At 36.1% G+C, this 18400-nt stretch overlaps 3 protein-coding genes across 4 annotated transcripts in view; 1 reads left to right on the top strand and 2 right to left on the bottom strand.

Annotated features, from left to right (window-relative positions):
- Ppn (proteoglycan-like sulfated glycoprotein papilin) overlaps nt 1–1878 on the bottom strand; it is an 83101-nt gene extending 81223 nt beyond the window's left edge. Inside the window, exon 1 of the mRNA XM_034321832.2 lies at nt 1675–1878. Coding sequence (XP_034177723.2) covers nt 1675–1694 — 20 coding nt within the window. The 5' untranslated portion in view covers nt 1695–1878. The remainder of the gene's footprint in view (nt 1–1674) is intronic.
- A 3315-nt stretch (nt 1879–5193) lies between these two features.
- On the top strand, nt 5194–9118 carry Rsph4a (Radial spoke head protein 4a). Of its 2 annotated transcripts, XM_034321279.2 has the most exons (12): nt 5195–5843; nt 6080–6269; nt 6344–6552; nt 6613–6700; nt 6832–7077; nt 7245–7367; nt 7430–7583; nt 7658–7806; nt 7918–8147; nt 8400–8593; nt 8660–8726; nt 8796–9118. In XM_034321279.2, the coding sequence occupies exons 1-11, from the start codon at nt 5725–5727 to the stop codon at nt 8719–8721; spliced, it is 1764 nt and encodes a 587-aa protein (XP_034177170.2). In that variant the 5' UTR covers nt 5195–5724; the 3' UTR covers nt 8722–8726; nt 8796–9118. The 2 variants fall into 2 exon arrangements, with proteins under 2 accessions (XP_034177169.2, XP_034177170.2); XM_034321278.2 differs by having other exon boundaries at nt 5194–5843; nt 8660–9118.
- Nucleotides 9119–15512: 6394 nt separating this feature from the next.
- Nucleotides 15513–16750, bottom strand: LOC143305938 (uncharacterized). The gene is made up of 3 exons (XM_076691267.1): nt 16258–16750; nt 16001–16068; nt 15513–15817 (listed from the first exon to the last, which is right to left on the bottom strand). Exons 1-3 carry the CDS (start codon nt 16268–16270, stop codon nt 15587–15589), a joined length of 312 nt encoding a protein of 103 aa, XP_076547382.1. The 5' UTR covers nt 16271–16750; the 3' UTR covers nt 15513–15586.
- Nucleotides 16751–18400: the final 1650 nt, after the last annotated feature.

Below are 18400 nucleotides of genomic sequence, written 5' to 3'. Positions count from 1 at the left end.
TTTAAGAATTTATTGCAGTTGCACTAGGAATGCAACCCTTTCGGGTTTAAGATTTGTAGCCGTACAAATTTACGCGGTTACGTACACAGAATATCAGAAGGGTTAGAAGCATGGAGTGGGGTAAAAAGCGGGTAAGGGGACCGTTTCGTCATGCGTATGTAGAGCGCATGCTTGTTATCCCCTGTAAGTGTCGGATGAGCTGGGGACCTGCTTATCAATAGATCGATAATCACTCTGATCTCTCCGGGCGTCTAGACCACACGCGCTTTGAAAGAGGGATTCCGCATAGCGAAACACGGGACATAACTTAAGTCAAACTGACATTCGAGCGTATAGCAAAACGACTAATACTCGCGGTTATTTTCGCGTCTCAAACTGACGAGTCGGTGATCCAAACAGTATTACGGCACTGCTACGATTTAGAAATAGGAATTTTAATATCTGAAAGATCAGAGTCAAGTAGGGAAATTTCCCGAGTTTTTATAAATATTATGGTAATTTTTCAAAATGAAAAATTAATTGCTGATGGGAGAAAGAAGTTTGAAAAACAATTAAGGCGAGCTGGGAACACGATAACCATAAATTCCTGAGGATCGTTGTTCATTTATCCGTTAGTTAGCTGGAAAGCACTTAGAAACTAAGCTACTTTGCTCCTAAAACTTTGCTCCTTGTATCAACATAATGAAACTCGGAAAAGCCAACTATTTTCCGCTGTTTCTCAGAATATTCTGATCAATAAAATTGAAAAATTAAAAGCGTAATTACTGTCATTGATTTATAATGAAAGAACCTCAAACAACTCAGCTGTTTCTAAAATCAACGGAAACCTCTCCAAAATAAATCCATACATCTTTCATTTAAAAAACAAACTACTGAACAAGTAAAATAATTCTTAAACAATATAGAAAAGGCGGAGCTATTTTAGCAGCTGTGACCCAGTGCGCAAAGTGCACCGTTCAAGGGCGAGTGGACAGGAAGAGCAATGGTTCTGGAAATTCATTCAGCGACTCATTCACTCGCGCTGTGGACGTCTTAATGAAAAGTGAGCTCGCGATTTACGAGCGATCGGTCGGTACGCGCGTTGAAATGGCCGATGAATAATGTAAAGCGTGCTCTGTGGATAGCCCCTTAATAGCAGCGAGCGACACGATTCCCCTTGATGGAATACGCAAACTATCAAACCAGAAGGAGAACCGAACAGAGCTAAAAGCTGTGACGTAAAAAATTTGACCACGTTATATTAATTAAATTTTGATAGGTTCCCTTTCAGTCGCTACGTTAATTCCAATCTACAATGAATTATACCATTCTTACATTTCATCTTTGGTCTTGTTTTTTAAACGACGAAAACATTGAACACTCTTCTTAGAAATGACCAATTAACGTATCGAAAACATTCACGCTAAATCATTAACATCGAAGTTTCCACTGCCACGAATACATTAACGTTCCCATTAACAGGGACTTCGAAAAGCCAAGCAATAATTAATCAACGTGGCTATGAGTTTGAATTCCAACTCGAATCTCACTCTCATCGTTCTATCAAAATATCAATATTATATAGAAAGAAGAATGAAATAATTAATTTCATAGACGTTGCGTTCGCGGTTAATCGGCGATTACGAAACAATTGAAACGCAGGTAAACAAAGAGAACTGATCCATTGTGACTAACCGTGTGCATCGACGGCGCATCGTGATGGATGATAGCACCCCGTCCAGCGGGAATCCTCAACGATAAATCTCCTTTATCCCGATAATTCCTGTTGAATCCTCGACGAAAAAGCAACACCGAGTCGAATCCTCGCGGAAGGACACGCGCGTGCAACTCGCGGGAAGAAACTGACCGAAAGAAGCGCGGACCACGAAGAGAGAACCGACCCCCGATACGAGAACTGCCGCTTTCGGTTTGTCGAGAGGCAAAGCGGGGAGTAGAAGAGTGAAACAGAGAGAAGGAGATGGAATAACGAAAAGTAGCGACAGGGTGGAGGATCGAAAGAGAAGAAGTAAAGATCCAGAGAAGAGAGTGGAAGGGAGAAGATGAAATGGTGGGGGATTCTTACTCATTCATACTTAAACGCCCCCGCAAAATTGCAACCAGTGCCTCGTTCATTCGATGTACGACCAACGCTGACTGATTAACGAATTTACTGCACTTTGCTTGTTCTTGATCAGTTAAACAAGATGTGATTCATTGAGACCCTCTTTGTTTTTATTTAATCGTTTAACGGGTGTTATTATTAATTAATTAGTGACCATAAAGCATTAAAATATCTAATGCATACACATAGACCTTTTATTATTATAAAATTAACAAAAAAAAAATAACTCACCATCCACCTCATGTAGCATAGAAACCATTTCCCGCCAATATTACTGAAGTGTCACCTGACGGCTATCTTGTAAAACAGCATCTTTCATAATCATACTGCAATGACAAATAAAATTGATGAAATATAAGTAAATATAAGTAAAAAAAAAGAATTGTATAAGGAAAATATGAATGAAAATATACCGTGATCATGGTAGCAGATACGAATGTCATGTCAGAGAATGGAAACGTCGCACCAAATTTGTCGGACGCGATTACCGAGGGAACATTAACGCACATTTGGTAATTGGAACGAGCGATTCAATTTCGCCGGAGTTCGATCGACGCCTGATCGCGCACCTTTTATTAATCAACACACTGTTTTGCTAATTATCACTCATTAACGAACTGCCGCGATCGAAACAACGTCCAGCACAGTCGCGGCATGATTTCATACCGAAGGTGGCGCCGCTGACTGCGCCATCGATAAATATCGATCGCGCCCTGTATCGATGTTTCTCGATGTCGGTCGGTAAGGCGGTAAAGTGTTTGAAAATTTAACATTTGATAATCGGGTAACATTCGAGTATCTCAGCGAGTTTGATTGTTACCTGCCAATAGTTGTCGATAAGCTGAATTTAATTAAAAATCTGATCTTCATAAATATAAAATTTTAATAAAGTATCAAATGCAAAAGAGAAATTTCAGCAGCGGTGTAACAAAATTTAGAGATGTTATTTAAATAATCTGACACCATATTTCATACTATCTAGAACACAAAAAGTAACGATACTGTTATATAGAAAAAAGATAAAGAATCTGATACATTTAAAATACACAAATGTACTTGACAGTTACACATTTTCATTATTAACTACAACTACCGAATAAATGAAATCGTATAAATTGTTTGTTAAATTCTGCGTTTCATTTCGCCGGCTTCCCATTTCGATTATTGATATTTAATCAACGACGGTCACATCTCTGTCGCGTGCGCGTTGCTCCCTCGCAGGTAGCACCTGTTATATCGTTCGCGAAATTGCGAAATCTCGGATTATTAGCGATTCGATCGTCGAAAATCCACCACGTGCCGTGGTTTAACCCCTCTAACTGATCGATCTCTAGCTGACGAATTCGCTCGATGATAAATCGAGTCGCACGTCCGACTAACTGATAGCACCGCGAATTTCTATAATCCCTGCGATTCCAAAACCGCGGATGCCCGATTATCGAATGCGATTGCGTCCAGTTAATTGGTACACGCCAATTGTTAGACCGAAGCTGAAATTGTGCGATACCATTGATTTCGCGTTAACAGCAACACCGCTGAGAAAATTAAATGAACAACAGTTTCATAACAAATATTATAAATGATATAGGTTCGATTGGAAGTATTTTGAAAATCGGAATTGTTAAATAGCTTTTGGAGCAACATTATAAAGTGAAGATCGAGGTTGTTGAACTGAGACTCGTGGCTCAGGATATTGTCAAGCGTTACATAAAACTGTAAACATGCAGCTGCTGGCATACGCTTTGATCGACGAGATCAAACGTGGCTGCATCTTGTAAACAAAACAACAAAAATGATGCATAATGTTAAATATTGTAGGAATATTTGTAAACATTAACCATATGAAACTTGGTGTTCACAATATTGACGCATATTCTTTTCAACGTAATAAGTTTTTATTTCCAACGAGGAAAAATGGAAAATTTAATATTCTGCGAAGATTGCATTGATGCACCTTATCTTTGTTTGTCATATCTCAATGTGATTCATTACGATACGAGTATGTAACGTGTATCTAAAAATAAAACTGTTTAAATGACGCGTTGTATATTACTCAGTTTACATCATTTTCATAATATTGACAATATTGCAAATTTTACAAATATTACCATTTATTTCACTCGAGTGTTTTTAATAATATTGATCCTCAATAAATTTTGCAATATGATAAATGATCATAATTTGAATGTTTGAAATATTTACCAAGTTATTAATTTGTTAAGTGCTGAAATGAAATTGCTAATGTTAAATCGTATGAAATAAATCATGGTGCACGTAACAAGAGAAATTAGTCGTGTTGAGGCAAATAAACATTTCTAAAAAGGGGCTGTCCAAACAAACGTGATCTCGTTCGTAAATTTTCATTGAGAACGACGGGAGCGGTGTATTTATTTAAATAAGCGGGTAGATATTTTAGTGAAGTGTTCTCTGGAAGTTCAACGCTTGTAAGTTCGTTAAGTTCCTCTCGTTGAACTAATTTCAAAACCTTTTCGGTGACTGTACAATCTCAGTTATTTTCAGTTCTGTAATTTTCGTTGCGTAATTTTGTATTTCCGCTGTGCGCGAGAACTTTGAAGTTTAATTACAGTTCTCGGAAATTATTGCTCAATTATTGCGAATTTAATTGAAATCGAATGAAATTTGTGCTACAAAGCTGAATCAAATTGATATATGAACTTCTTTGAGGATAGAAAATCGAGTCGACCCGTTCTCTATCACTTTTTCCGAAGGAAGGACACGTGTCCTATTGCACAGAACGAGGGATGGGCGTCAGAGGAAGCAGCTAGTGACCTCGAGAATCAACGTTTCTATTTAGGGCAAACGATAGACGATAATCGTGCTCCAGGATGCAGCCTGATAGAAAGCGGCGCGTGCGATTTAATTTCATTCAGATAGATATGGCCATTCATGTCAGCCGTACATTCATTCTTTCGTCTTCAAGCTGGATTTACATGTTTATACAATTTACACAAATTCAAAGTTTACAATACCGAACAATTTTTCTAACAAAAGAAATTTTCTTAAACCAAAATTTGTTGATTAATGTAAATTTCAAATTTCCATCTGCATGTAAGGATCTACTTGTAATAATTTTTTTTTTTCATATGCGCTAAGTTATTCTTTTTCACGTGATAAAATATTGGTGAATCTTTTTATTCTTAGAATAATCATACTGACTTTTTTATTATTTGAGATACAAATGATATATGCGACATTTCCTATCTCCGTAGTTCATCGTTCCAGGAAACAGAAATCAGGCTGATCAAAAGAGACACGCTTATCATCGAGGTAGGTTTAATTAATTTCGAGTTGATTAGGGAACGTTTTGGGTTCGTTAATATATTTGGGTCATTAGATAACGCTTTCGAAACGGTAGTGATGAAGCTACGCCTTTGAAACGGATGAATGATGCTGATTATGCGTTGAAAATAAAAGAAGAGAAAAAAATAGAAGAGGATCGACATCGTCTGTCAGCGATACGCGATGCTTTTTGTGTTACGATGACAGGATATTAGAGTTCCAATTACGTTCTCGACGGATGATAAAAACTGGGGATATATAATGAGGGATGTATAGATTGTATTCTTGAAATGCATTGAGGGTGAAAATAAATTGATATTAAAATGGCGTATAGTTATAATATCGAAGAGGTACCACCAGATGACATTCCCTGCATCGATCATGATATAAGAAGAGCTAAAAAGTATCTGCAGAAACATAGTCCAGAGTCAGGTGATAGTCTGTGAGTTGACAGATTCGATTCATTGAAAAATTATCATTTAAAAAATTAATAATTTTGCAGTGTATATAGTGAAAGCTCTGAAACATAATTATCTCGGTAATTTATCTTTCATTATAAAAATCAATTGAAAAATATGAAATTGTAGGCGTCAAAGTATTAAATAACATGTTACAAGTTTATCCCATTATTTGATAACACTTCAAATCCGCTTACGAACAATTTTCTATGGATCATAGTTACGATCACTTGACGGAAGTGTTAGCTAAGATACTCGCTGAGAGACCAAGGAATGTGGTGGATATTTTCGAAGAAATCAGCAGGAAAGTGAAGGAAGAGAGGTTTAAAACTGAAGATAATCATCTTCGGGATTTATACGTACCACCCGTGCAGTATAAAGAAGCCAAGAACCTCATAAAGCTGTTCAAAGTATGGATAATCGAAATAGAATTAATGATTCAGATATTTTAATAAGAATTTGATCTTTCTTGCTGCAATTGTAGGATGTGCAAGGTATGGATGCAGGTGAACAAGAGAGGCAGGGTGAAGAAGAGGAAGAAGGAGAAGAAGACAAGAGAAAAAAGAAGCCAAATATGTTGGATCTTCTATATTATTTTGAACAAACCAATGTGGGATTACCTCGTAGCGAGATGGTGGTGCTTAATTTATCTATTAGAAAACTTATGAGCGAAGCTCCTATAGAAAACGTCAGGTACATACAAAATATATCATAAGTGGCAAATTTCAAGGATGACAGATTTTTTGGTCACAGATTTTGGGGAAAAATCCTTGGAAACCCAAAAAATTATTACGTAGTGGAGGCAGATCTGCAACCGGAAGAATTGAATAGCAGACTACAGGCTAGTATAATTCGGAAGTGTACAAAATTTCATAACATGAAATTGTAGAAAATTCATCTGAAATATTGTTAAAATTAACTACCTCGAAGAGAAAGCAAAACATTTTCTGAATCTCGTTAACGTGCCTATAGAAAATAGCAGAAGAGGAAGAACAGAAACGGCAGGAAGAGGAAGCTAAAGCGGAAGAAGCGAGGAAAGTTGCAGAAGAAACTACTGAAACTGTAGAAAAAGAAGCAGAGGGAGATGCTGAAGAAGCTGAAGCAACAGACGAAAAAGAGGAGGGATTAAAGCTTGTCTTTCCACCCCTGCCTACTCATTCGTGGAAACCGCCACCGGAAGTACCTTCAGAGAGAATAGGAAGTGGAGTGAATACTAAAGTATAAACTCGAAAAATCTTTTATCTAAAAAACAGATATAAATTGAACCAGAAACATTATGTTAAATCTTAAACAATAATAAATGTGCGTTATATCGGAAGAGGTTAATATGCAATGCAAAACACGGTGCATGTTTCCATCAAACCCGATGACCCACTTTGTTCCAGGTGTATTTTGTATGCAACGAACCAGGTTTGGACAAGTGGATCGAACTTCCACCAGTTACTCCCCAGCAGATAGTAATTGCCCGACAGATTGTTCGCTATTGCACCGGAAATTTAGATACACCGGTACGTGATCGTTACCGAGGACGTTATTCGGAAACGCTTAAACCTGACTGTTTTTCTTGCAGTTTTACACTTTCCCACCTTTTCCGGGAAAGGAAAAAAATTATCTCCGCGCGCAAATAGCCAGGATCAGCGCAGCTACGTTGGTTTCGCCGATTGGCTTCTACACCTTTGGCGGAGAAGACGAAGAGGAGGAACTAGGAGAGGAAGTTGCAGAAAGTAATACTCTAGAATTCTTTAAATAACGAGAAGATATTATGGAAGTAGTGAATTTTTTTTCCTTGGAAGTATAGCAGGAGCACTATCTGAGAATGTGCACTACGATCCTCGACCTATTAAGGACTTGATTGACCCCTCTATGTCAAACTGGTGTCACCATGCTCCTTATATTTTAAAACAAGGTCGGATTGTTTGGTGGGATCCCCGAAGAGACGATGATCAGGCTAGTCAGAGAACACATTCAACCTTCGAAACTTATAACAGAAGATGAATTAAGAAAATTTTGTATTTTGGTTTTGCTTTGGAAATTATTATTCCTAAACATCATTTCTAGGGAGAGGAAGAGGAATTAGACGAAGAAGAAGAAAGGGAAGAAGAAGAGGGGTTGGGCGGAGTTAAAAAAGAGGTTGGACCACCCCTTTTAACTCCCCTGTCAGAGGATGCTGTTGTAGATACAATAACACCTTGGACAGGAACGCAGTCTTCTCGAATACTGCCAGACCTTGCTGTCGCGTTAATTCGATCGAACATTTGGCCGGGAGCGTTCGCGTTCGCCTCTGGAAGGTGCGTGCACTCTGGCTCGTGTTCAATAATGATTTTCCATTAAGCAGCCCCGTGATATCTACGATATTTATGGCGGTCGACGAATATAAATTCCTGGCTATGTATCGAAGAAACAGAGTACAATGACCCCGCCAGGGTAACGATATTATCGTAGGACGAACTAACGGAGAAAGAAAGGAATTATGGCGCGTTAGAGGGAAATTAATGCGCGGGAAACGACGCTAATGTCAGTTTAATGATGTCGATTCGCAGGCGTGTCGCTAACTTGTACATCGGATGGGCTCAGAAATACACCGCTTACAACTATAGCCCACCATGGATGCCACCTGTCCAGGATCAGTACAAAGTTGGTCCTGAGATTATGGAGATTAAGGATCCCACCTTCGAGGAGGAGGAGGCCTATCGAATTTCAAAATTGCCACCACCACCACCTCCTTTACCAATGGGTAAGAGAATCAATTAAAAATAGTGGGTTTTATGCTGAATTACACGAGCCTGAGTTTCATTTTCAGGTGAAGAAGAAGAAGAGGCATTGGACGAGGAAGAAGAGGAGGAAGAGGATGAAGATGAATGATTCAAGTAATTGCATTACTGATGTAGTAATAATTCAAAACTGGTGGTGGAACAGATTTACATATATATTTTCAGAGAGTAACTTTAAGCACAGACAAAAACAAAGGATAAACTAATTATTTCATGAGAGTCTAAAGTTTGGGGAGGCTATTGTGGCCCTCATGATCCGGAGGATTACTTTGCTCATCAGAATTTTATAACTACTGAATTTATATAGTACTAAGGGAAGACACTATGGTATTGTAAAATAATGAATTTAATAAGCTAAATATTTCTTAAAAGGTATATATTTTAATACGTTTTTAATTGTATATCAAGGCGCGATTTTGAAAATGGTACCACTAGTGCTATCCTATGGTGAGTGGTGAAACTAACGAAACTGAGAATTGTATTTTTTGAGAAATTGACATTTATAAAATGTTTTACAATGATGCATAATGAATTAGAAGGATATATTATGTATTTCCATTTATTCTCATTATGAATTATGAAGTTGATACTTTGTTCTGCAGATTGCTGAAAGATGTCACTGGAGGTACTATTCTCGAACCGCGCGAGAGATAAAATATTTTATATTGTGCCTATGGCAGTCTATGGTACAGGATATTTCTATAGTTTATCACGTGTATTTTTATTTGTGAAAGCCATAACTTTCAGTTAAATAAGTTTAATATGCGTCGAGGCCGAACTTCAAATTCCGCATCGGTAAAACAGCCCATGTTTGATCGAAAATTAAGCTGAACAGAAACTGATTGAAGCGCCACCTCAGTTATTGCATCCAACTAACGGCATACTATACTACGTCACCTTTCACATACACCTAAATGACATGTGTATGCTACGATAGCTATATGTATAAGTACACAATTAAACAATACTGACCATGCATTAATTATTATTTTCTTTCCGTAAAATTGTATTTGCAATGTGGTACACTTCAGAATCTCAAAGGCGTAGTTCCTGAAAAAAAAATATAACAGAGATTAAATAGAAAAAAAAAGCATTTTCGCAGCCAATTTGCTCGTATTATTTGCTGCATAATTAATAAATGTGTCATAGAAATAATGATACAGTTATTAATTAGTCATCAAATAATAACGATTGCCCAGGTCTCACCACGGGGAGGTTGCTGCGGGTGGAGACCCGCCCTACCTCGTCCCATCCACCCTCCATTTATGCAAATTTTTACTATTATTCAATAACATCATCCTCTTGATGCACATTTGCAAAACGTTTCGGCTGTTGTGCAAACGAACAACAAAAGGTGCATTATTTGTATTCACTACCTACCTATCTACTTATCTATACATATATTTACGTAGATTTTTGCTTTTTATTCCTATCGCAACATTTTTTACTTTTGATTTTGATTACAGATCTGTAATTAATAAATATGCAATTGCATATTTGTCCTACATACTTATATTACTAAGAATACCTAACTATACCACCGTTCGTAATTATATTAAAAATTCGCTTAAATCTAACGCTTCCTAATTAAACACTGCAGTGTTTGACGATTATATTCATTCTACAAAACCATAAACTTACAACGTGTTTATATCAAAATTTAAAGGGATATACATAAATAAATAAATACGATGTATTTGTTGATCTTGTTGTCCTCACCAGAATACTTCCTGAAACAAACTACGAAAGATTAGATACAATTTGCAAAAATAATAAGACTCGTATTACCTTAATACTAGAATACTTTTTGAAACAGACTAAAAGGGATTAGATACAATTTTTAAAAATAATAAGACTCGTATTACCTTAATACCAGAATATTTCTTGAAACAAACTAAAAAGGATTAATTACCAAAATATGTCCTGAGATATTTCTCTGCAACAGAAACTTATTAATTGAATCCATATCAAGACAAAAAGTTTAATAGCTAGAAAGAAGATGCATTAGTACGCACAAAATTTCACAAAAATCAGAGTCATTGTTAATGATTCATTTCCAATGAAAAGAAGGAACATCAATACAATTTCAGTACCAAAATAAAGAAAAAAAAAAGATTTAGAAAAATATATCGTCACTGAATAAGTGATTTGATTTAAAAGGATTAATTATTTTTCACTTTATAGTATCTAATATTCGTTCATTTGTTAACAAACAGTACACGATACTTAATTGAAACAACTATCTTTTACTGCAATATACGTATATACAACCAAGACTCTACTTGACTTTATTGCATTATATTATTCAATACACCTTTCAATGCAAATTTATTGTAAGTGGAAAAACTGAAAAGAAAATCACGAGTGGCCTTTGCTTTTCAGGAAAAGAATTTGAAACTTTATAAAAGTACTTTAATTAGCTTCTCCGTAGCTTGAAACGAAACACCACGATTAAAACTTAAAACTGAACAACTCGAACAACAATTATCCACTACTTTCGTTTAAATAAAGTAAAATTAAAATTTAATAAGCTATCTCAAATGAACAAATATTCCTTGAAATAATTTATCACCAATCATCACAAAATAAATTGAACATCCATTTTAAATAAAACTTTGAATAAAGATCTATTTAAAACTTTATCGTATTTAATAATATTCTGAAAATATTAAATTCATATAATATTTAACAGTATTTCCTATAACCGAATGCTCAAAATTTTCAAAATTTAAAAAAGGGAAGAAAAAAGAATGAGGGCGGGGCAGTGGGAGGGAGGGTACAGGGGAACCTGAAAAGAAAAGTTTGACTGCCCATAAGAGCAATCCCTGAGCAAACCCTATAAAACAAACCGAAATCACACGCAACACTAATTTCAAAATTGCAAACATTCTGAACTATGACAAAACATCGGCTGGCAACGAAGGGTTTCACGCCCCCTAGACTTACGCCAGACGCTACATACCACCCACCCCGCCTGGACGTCGTAACGCCAGGACAGAGTGCACCCCTTCGCTAAGAGCGCTACCCGCCCGTCCAACACGTTGCATCCAACGGTGTCAGATTGACGGACGCCCATAGTATAGACAAAAGGACTACAGTTTAGAATATGGTAACATATTTTCATATGTTCCGTATTCTAAAGCTGCGCCTGCAAAGGCCTAGTAATGCATGGGTATATCTCCCAGAGATGGTGTTCACGGTCTTAGGCCGCGGAATCCTTGACTAGCAATGGACTCCCACCGAATGTGAGTCATAGTTACTTCCACTAATTTAATAACAATCGCGAATTCAGTCGCAACACTAATTTCATTAATTATATAATATGTACAAAAGCGTACGCGTGAAGGCTGCTCCATTATGCGCAACGCTAAGCTGAAAAAAAGAAAAAAAGAAAAAACGCGAACTGTAACGCAACACTACTCAAATCTACCGAATTTTGTAAGACGCAACACTAATCTAAAAAAGGGGTACAGCCAATCCACGGCTGTACCACGGCAGCTGGTCCATAGCTGCCTTATGGACCATGGCAACTCCAGTGGATGGTTTTTGGGCATTTCTAATGCAAAACGCGAATATTCATTACCGCAACACTAATTAGCAGGGAACTCTATAAACTAATGCAAAGCAATCGCGTATTTATAAGTCGCAACACTGGGAAACAATCGCGCTGATGTCATTCGCAACGCTATCTTTAACAGACATGCAATTAAAATGCAGAAAAGGGGGATTCTCAAACCGTGAATTTTTTACTCGCAACACTAATTTCATTAATTATATAATATGTACAAAAGCGTACGCGTGAAGGCTGCTCCATTATGCGCAACACTAAGCTGAAAAAAAGAAAAAAAGAGAAAAATCGCGAACTGTAACGCAACACTACTCAAATCTACCGAATTTTGTAAGACGCAACACTAATCTAAAAAAGGGGTACAACCAATCCAAGGCTGTATCACGGCAGCTGGTCCATAGCTGCCTTATGGACCATGGCAACTCCAGTGGATGGTTTTTGGGCATTTCATCATATATCGCAACTCTAATGCAAAACGCGAATATTCATTACCGCAACACTAATTAGCAGGGAACTCTATAAACTAATGCAAAGCAATCGCGTATTTATAAGTCGCAACACTGGGAAACAATCGCGCTAATGTCATTCGCAACGCTATCTTTAAGAGACATACAATTAAAATGCAAAAAAGGGGGATTCTCAAACCGTGAATTTTTTACTCGCAACACGAAAGCAATCAACATTAAAAAGCAAAACTCTCAAAAATCTTAAAGCAATCAACATTGAAAAGTTAAATTCTATTTTAAAGCAATGCAAAAAAGAAACGCGATATTTAAAGTTTGCAACACTAAATGAAAATCACGATAATCATGCATACGCAACATTAAATTGAACCGTGATCGATATTCATTCGCTACACTAAATTGAACCGTGGTCAATATTCGCAACACTAAATTGAAAACGCGATTTGCCCAAAACCATGGGGGTCACGGGCCCCCTCTTCTCCTGCAATTACAAAACTACAACTACAGACAAGCACAGTGACAAAGTAGTAACGATAATGATTTCCCATCCTTTTTTGCAAAAGGATGCAAAATCATTACTAGTTCCCCTCTTGAAAGACAGTTTGTCGGGGCGCTTCGGCATATAGCCACTTCTTTCTTCGGGCGGTCCACCCACCTGAAACTTATATCTAAAGCTCGAGACTTGCAAATTCGCAAAATAAAAAAAAAACAATCAACAAAAAAGAAAAATCGCGAAACTCTAATTGACACGTGGACGAAAAAGGACTTTATATAAGTCGTTGTTCGTGCACACGTGCCGTGCTCGAGCAGAACTTGTGCGTGTCGTGCTATCGCGATCGCGTATGACGACTTATGAAGTCGCCAAAAATTTGAAAAATTGTACAGATAGAATCGAAAGCGAACGGCATACTCCGTTCGTATCGATTGGATCGTCAATTCTTCAAATATATTCCAGGTACAGGTTGATCACGCGAAATCGCGCCTACCCGACCAAGAGACTGTGACAACCTGTCCCGGCCCTACCTACTTACAATCTATCACACACACCAGAAGGTATACTACCTACCTACCTAACGCTATATTTAAAAAAGGCAAAATCACATTCTCACAAAAATTCATTCCACGACCCCCATACACTCCACCCGGGCGCAAGAGCCTAAACTAGGGAGAACGTCCCGGGACGCCTCCGTCACCCGAGTTTCATCTCACATCACACTCTACGGTACGTACCATTTTTCACTGAAATCGTCTGGCAAGGCTAGCAATCATTGCGTATAATGATAATTACAAAATTTAATTAACTACTTTGATATAGAATATTTCATAATAATGGTAATAATCATGGTAATAGTAATGGCAATATAGTAATAGTAATGGTAATAATACTATTTGGTTTGTACGTTCATTGTACATCTTGTTGAATAAAATATTATTTCAAATTAAAAGTTAAATGAAAAAGTTATTAAACCGACGCAATCCCACAGCCTAAAAACACACACACCATATGTGGAAATTACGTCGTGCACGATATACTAACACAATGCCAGCCGCTTATTAATTATTATTCTTATGAACTAGGTCATCGTGCCCATTGCCTCTACCCATCCAAGTAGCACCTGGGCACGTGAATGGGCTTTGGCAATAAACACGGAAGGGGTTAAACCTGAAAATCCTGATCTACAAACATGATTAGTACATAAACATCTAACGGGCTAATATTTCACTATTTTAATAAAAGTGACTCGACTTTGTAAATATAAAGCTTTAAGAACAAATACTGAAAAGTAAAATTGAGCAACTATGACGCAAACATGGTGCACTGCTAATATCAGCTGGCAACGAAGGGTCTCACGCCCCCTAGACTTACGCCAGACGCTACATACCACCCACCCCGCCTGGACGTCGTAACGCCAGGACAGAGTGCACCCCTTCGCTAAGAGCGCTACCCGCCCGTCCAACACGTTGCATCCAACGGTGTCAGATTTGCGGACGCCCATAGTATAGACAAAAGGACTGCAGTTTAGAATATGGTAACATATTTTCATATGTTCCGTATTCTAAAGCTGCGCCTGCAAAGGCCTAGTAATGCATGGGTATATCTCCCAGAGATGGTGTTCACGGTCTTATGCCGCGGAATCCTTGTAACTAATTTGATTAAATAAATAAAATATTGGATTGAGTTTAAAAACCAAAAGGATTCCCACCGAATACTAGTCAGTGCATTGTCATATTTACTCTCGCGTCGGAAATTTCTCGCAACACTAATTTAATAAAGGCAAAACTCTAATAAAAAGGAATTTAATGTCAAAATTGAATTTGATATTTTATTAAAAGCAGAATTAAGAATTCTTTACAATGAAAAAAGAATTTATTCTGAAAATTAATAAGAAATTAAAACATCCTCGGGCGACTCCCTCCTCAGAGTAACTTTTCAAGAATACGCAAAATGTGTTGAAATAGATCACTCTGACTTGGAAATCTACCCGTCACGAATTGTCTTCTTCTACATAAATTGTTCATTTTTCCATGAACGTTTAAATAAGTTAAACTTCGCTATTGAATGAATGAAATTTTAAAAAATTCTCAAATTATATTTGAATTTATAATGTACAAAATGTAATTAAATCAATGTAATAACATCATTAATATGTATATCCTGTATACATATTACATAATACTATCAATATTATATTGCTTTGAATCATCGCAATAACTAAGTCAGATAGTATTTGACTTCTCTATTACAGACAAACTAAATAAAATTGTTTCGGTATTAAAATATTCTAATTCCACATTTAAGAACATTTAAGAGCATTCATGTATCATAAATATCTATTGGAATATGTGGAATTGAAATGATATTAAAACGCGGTGTACAAGAAGACCTAGCCTACACTAAATGAAATGAAACAATAAAAATGTTACTACTCATGGGTATAATCATACCCATGGTCACTATGCTTGTCAACCACGTATACAACCGGTAACCCGTGTCGATTCGGACCATTCGTCCTACGACATGATTGGGCACCAGAGGAACCATAAAACATGCGACTCACCGTTCGCAGATATACTCTTCTTCCGACAGTCAAGTAGGAGGATGGACAACACCAGGTAGGAGGCTGCCTTGTAGGGAAGTCGTGAAGAAAATTCATCTGTAACAAAACAAAAAAGAATTACGGTTAATTTTGCAAATTATCAATTTTTATTCTAATAAAATTATATATGAAATTGAATTTTATAAAATATTAGCAATAGCAATTAAGAAGAACTCTCAATTATCAAGTATTGAAATTGTAAATTATTCTATTTAAATAAAAAACAATTAAGTGACGTACCAAGACGGAAGTCGTGAAGAAAGCCATCATCAGGATATCCAGGATCTCGGCAAAATCAAAAAATTCATCTGTAACAAAACAAAAAAGAATTACGGTTAATTTTGAAAATTATCGATTCTTATTGTAATAAAATTATATCTAAATTTGGATTTTATCAAATATTAACAATGAAAAATAACTCTCAACTATCAAGTGTTGAAATTGTAAATTATTCTACTTGAATTAAAATTAATTAAATAAAGTAATAAGATACTTACACTCTTTCCTCATGGAGCAACGCCCAAGACTCCTCTTCAGTGGTGCACTGACTCTAATACCGGATATATCGAACAATTAAAAAAAAAAATTAAAAATAAAAATATAGATATGAAATACTAGTAACGCGACCGTGAATAATTTCCGGCGAACAATTGTAGTGATTCTACTTTCACGATGAAAAAGGAAAAAGCAGAGCCGCGATACTCTAGAAAATATTTTATAATACGTAGCAAACACTGACTCTACTATCGCGTGATTCCTAATCGTACAAACGCAACTCTATTCAGGGCCAGTTCACCCTTGTCAAAATCAAAACATTGGAAGTACGTGCAAACACTGACTCTACCGACCGCCTTGCGCGCGGCCACAACAATTCCTGGAAGAAAAGCTTAGTGAGCAGGGATGGGCTGGGTGGAAATATACAAAAAAAAAAACAAAACATTCTTCCTATTAAGCATTCGTTGAAGAAATACTGTTATGTGTAAATGGAAATATCAGTGTTCGTGAAATGGATCCTAGATAACATCGTAATAACGAAATGTATTAAATAATTGTTGATAATTATTCCAATGAATATTACAAGGATAAAAAATCATTGTTAAATACATATAATAGACTATTTTATTAAAGTAGAGGATTTCTGTTGTTAAAATTGTAAACATACTAAAGACTATTGAAAATTCTATTACGTTGTAATTTATAAATTGTTCAAATTCTTTTCAATAAGCAAAGTCCAATAATTAATCATGCTTCAACAGCATGTGATTTAAAAACGTAATTCTATTTTAATTTAAACTTGCATCGAAAGCTGGATATTATAATATAATTACTACGATTTAACAAAAGTAGATTGTTTAAAATAATTAATAATTGCAGATGAGAAGCAATCATTTGCAGTAGAATACGAATTATTTCAATTTTGTTCTAATTTAAAACAAATGTATTAAAATACTAGTCGAAATTATTTAATAAAATGAAAAATTAATTATTCTTCTTTTATAAATTCATTAAAGAAAAAAAGGTCTCTAATCTTTTCTTTCTTGGTATCTTGGTTCCAATTAATTATCAAAAATACTTACAATTAACAACGACTCAATGAAAAAAAAGTAATAATAAACGTTAATAATTGATTAGAATAAATTAAAACAATAAATGTTTATAAAATTCTATTTCAAACCCATATCAGCTGTCATGACGTCCTTTCAATATCCATCAAATATCTGTAACAAAAAAGGAACACGAATTTATGTAAATAAAATTTAATCAACAATAATAAAATTATTAATAAACGATCGAACTATAATTGATGCAAAATATTTTAATAAATACAATGCGTACCTTCTAAGTACTTATGCGGAAGGATGCTTTCAATACGTCTTATCACTTCGACGTTCGCGAGGGAAATGGCGAGACCTTCCTTTCCACCGAAGACCGGTCGGCACTGCTTCGGCATTCTTCGGTATATTCCGCTAATGGCCGATACCAAAGCAAGTACACGAACAGGTCTAAACAGGAATAATATTACGATGCTCAAGAACGAACGTTATTAAATTAAAAACAGCAAATTGTGTAACACAGTACTAAAAACATTCAATAATGTTTAGGAACTTAACGATATAAAAGAGAAAATAATTCGGATTCTGCTGTTCTACTCTTATTGTGCATTCGCGGCGAGAGCAAAAATGTTCAACTCGCGTATTTTTGAAGAAAACGCCGAATTAATGTCAAAGATCAAGAATTCAGACTGCTCTTCGATGTTTCTTTCAGCTTTTTGTACTTTTAACACCCGATCGGCAATTTAATTTAAGATTTGAAGATAATTTAGTCTTACCTGTTGCAGACACGTGCCAAACAGACGAAGCTTCGAAGAGAACTGTTACTCTCCACCACACTCCGCGGAACGCACCCTTTAACGATGAATCTGATTGGTCTAAATAAGAGGACGCCATAATGGAGCGACCAATCACAGGTACTGGTAGAAACTTTGAAACTTTAACATTAAAAGAACATAAAGATTCGTTGAAAATTATGAACGCCATATTGAAATAAGGTCGAGATTACTTTTTTCACTTTAAAGCACCGAAATAAGAAAAAAGATAGGAAAATACCTAAGATATTAATGGTATTTAATGAATTATCACC

Source organism: Osmia lignaria, chromosome 12 (genome assembly GCF_051020975.1).
Source record: "Osmia lignaria lignaria isolate PbOS001 chromosome 12, iyOsmLign1, whole genome shotgun sequence".
Taxonomy (NCBI): Eukaryota; Metazoa; Arthropoda; class Insecta; order Hymenoptera; family Megachilidae; genus Osmia; species Osmia lignaria.
This window is presented reverse-complemented; position numbering and strand designations above follow the sequence as displayed.

Excerpts from the sequence above, each read along its gene's own strand:
- LOC143305938 (XM_076691267.1), bottom strand. Across the intron at positions 15,818-16,000 it reads TCTTCACGACTTCCGTCTTG|ATGAATTTTCTTCACGACTT; the intron begins GTACGTCACTTA and ends GTTTTGTTACAG.
- Rsph4a (XM_034321278.2), top strand. The coding sequence starts at position 5,725 with ATGGCGTATAGTTATAATATCGAAGAGGTACCACCAGATGACATTCCC. Across the intron at positions 6,553-6,612 it reads GCTCCTATAGAAAACGTCAG|ATTTTGGGGAAAAATCCTTG; the intron begins GTACATACAAAA and ends TTTTGGTCACAG. Across the intron at positions 7,807-7,917 it reads CCCGAAGAGACGATGATCAG|GGAGAGGAAGAGGAATTAGA; the intron begins GCTAGTCAGAGA and ends CATCATTTCTAG.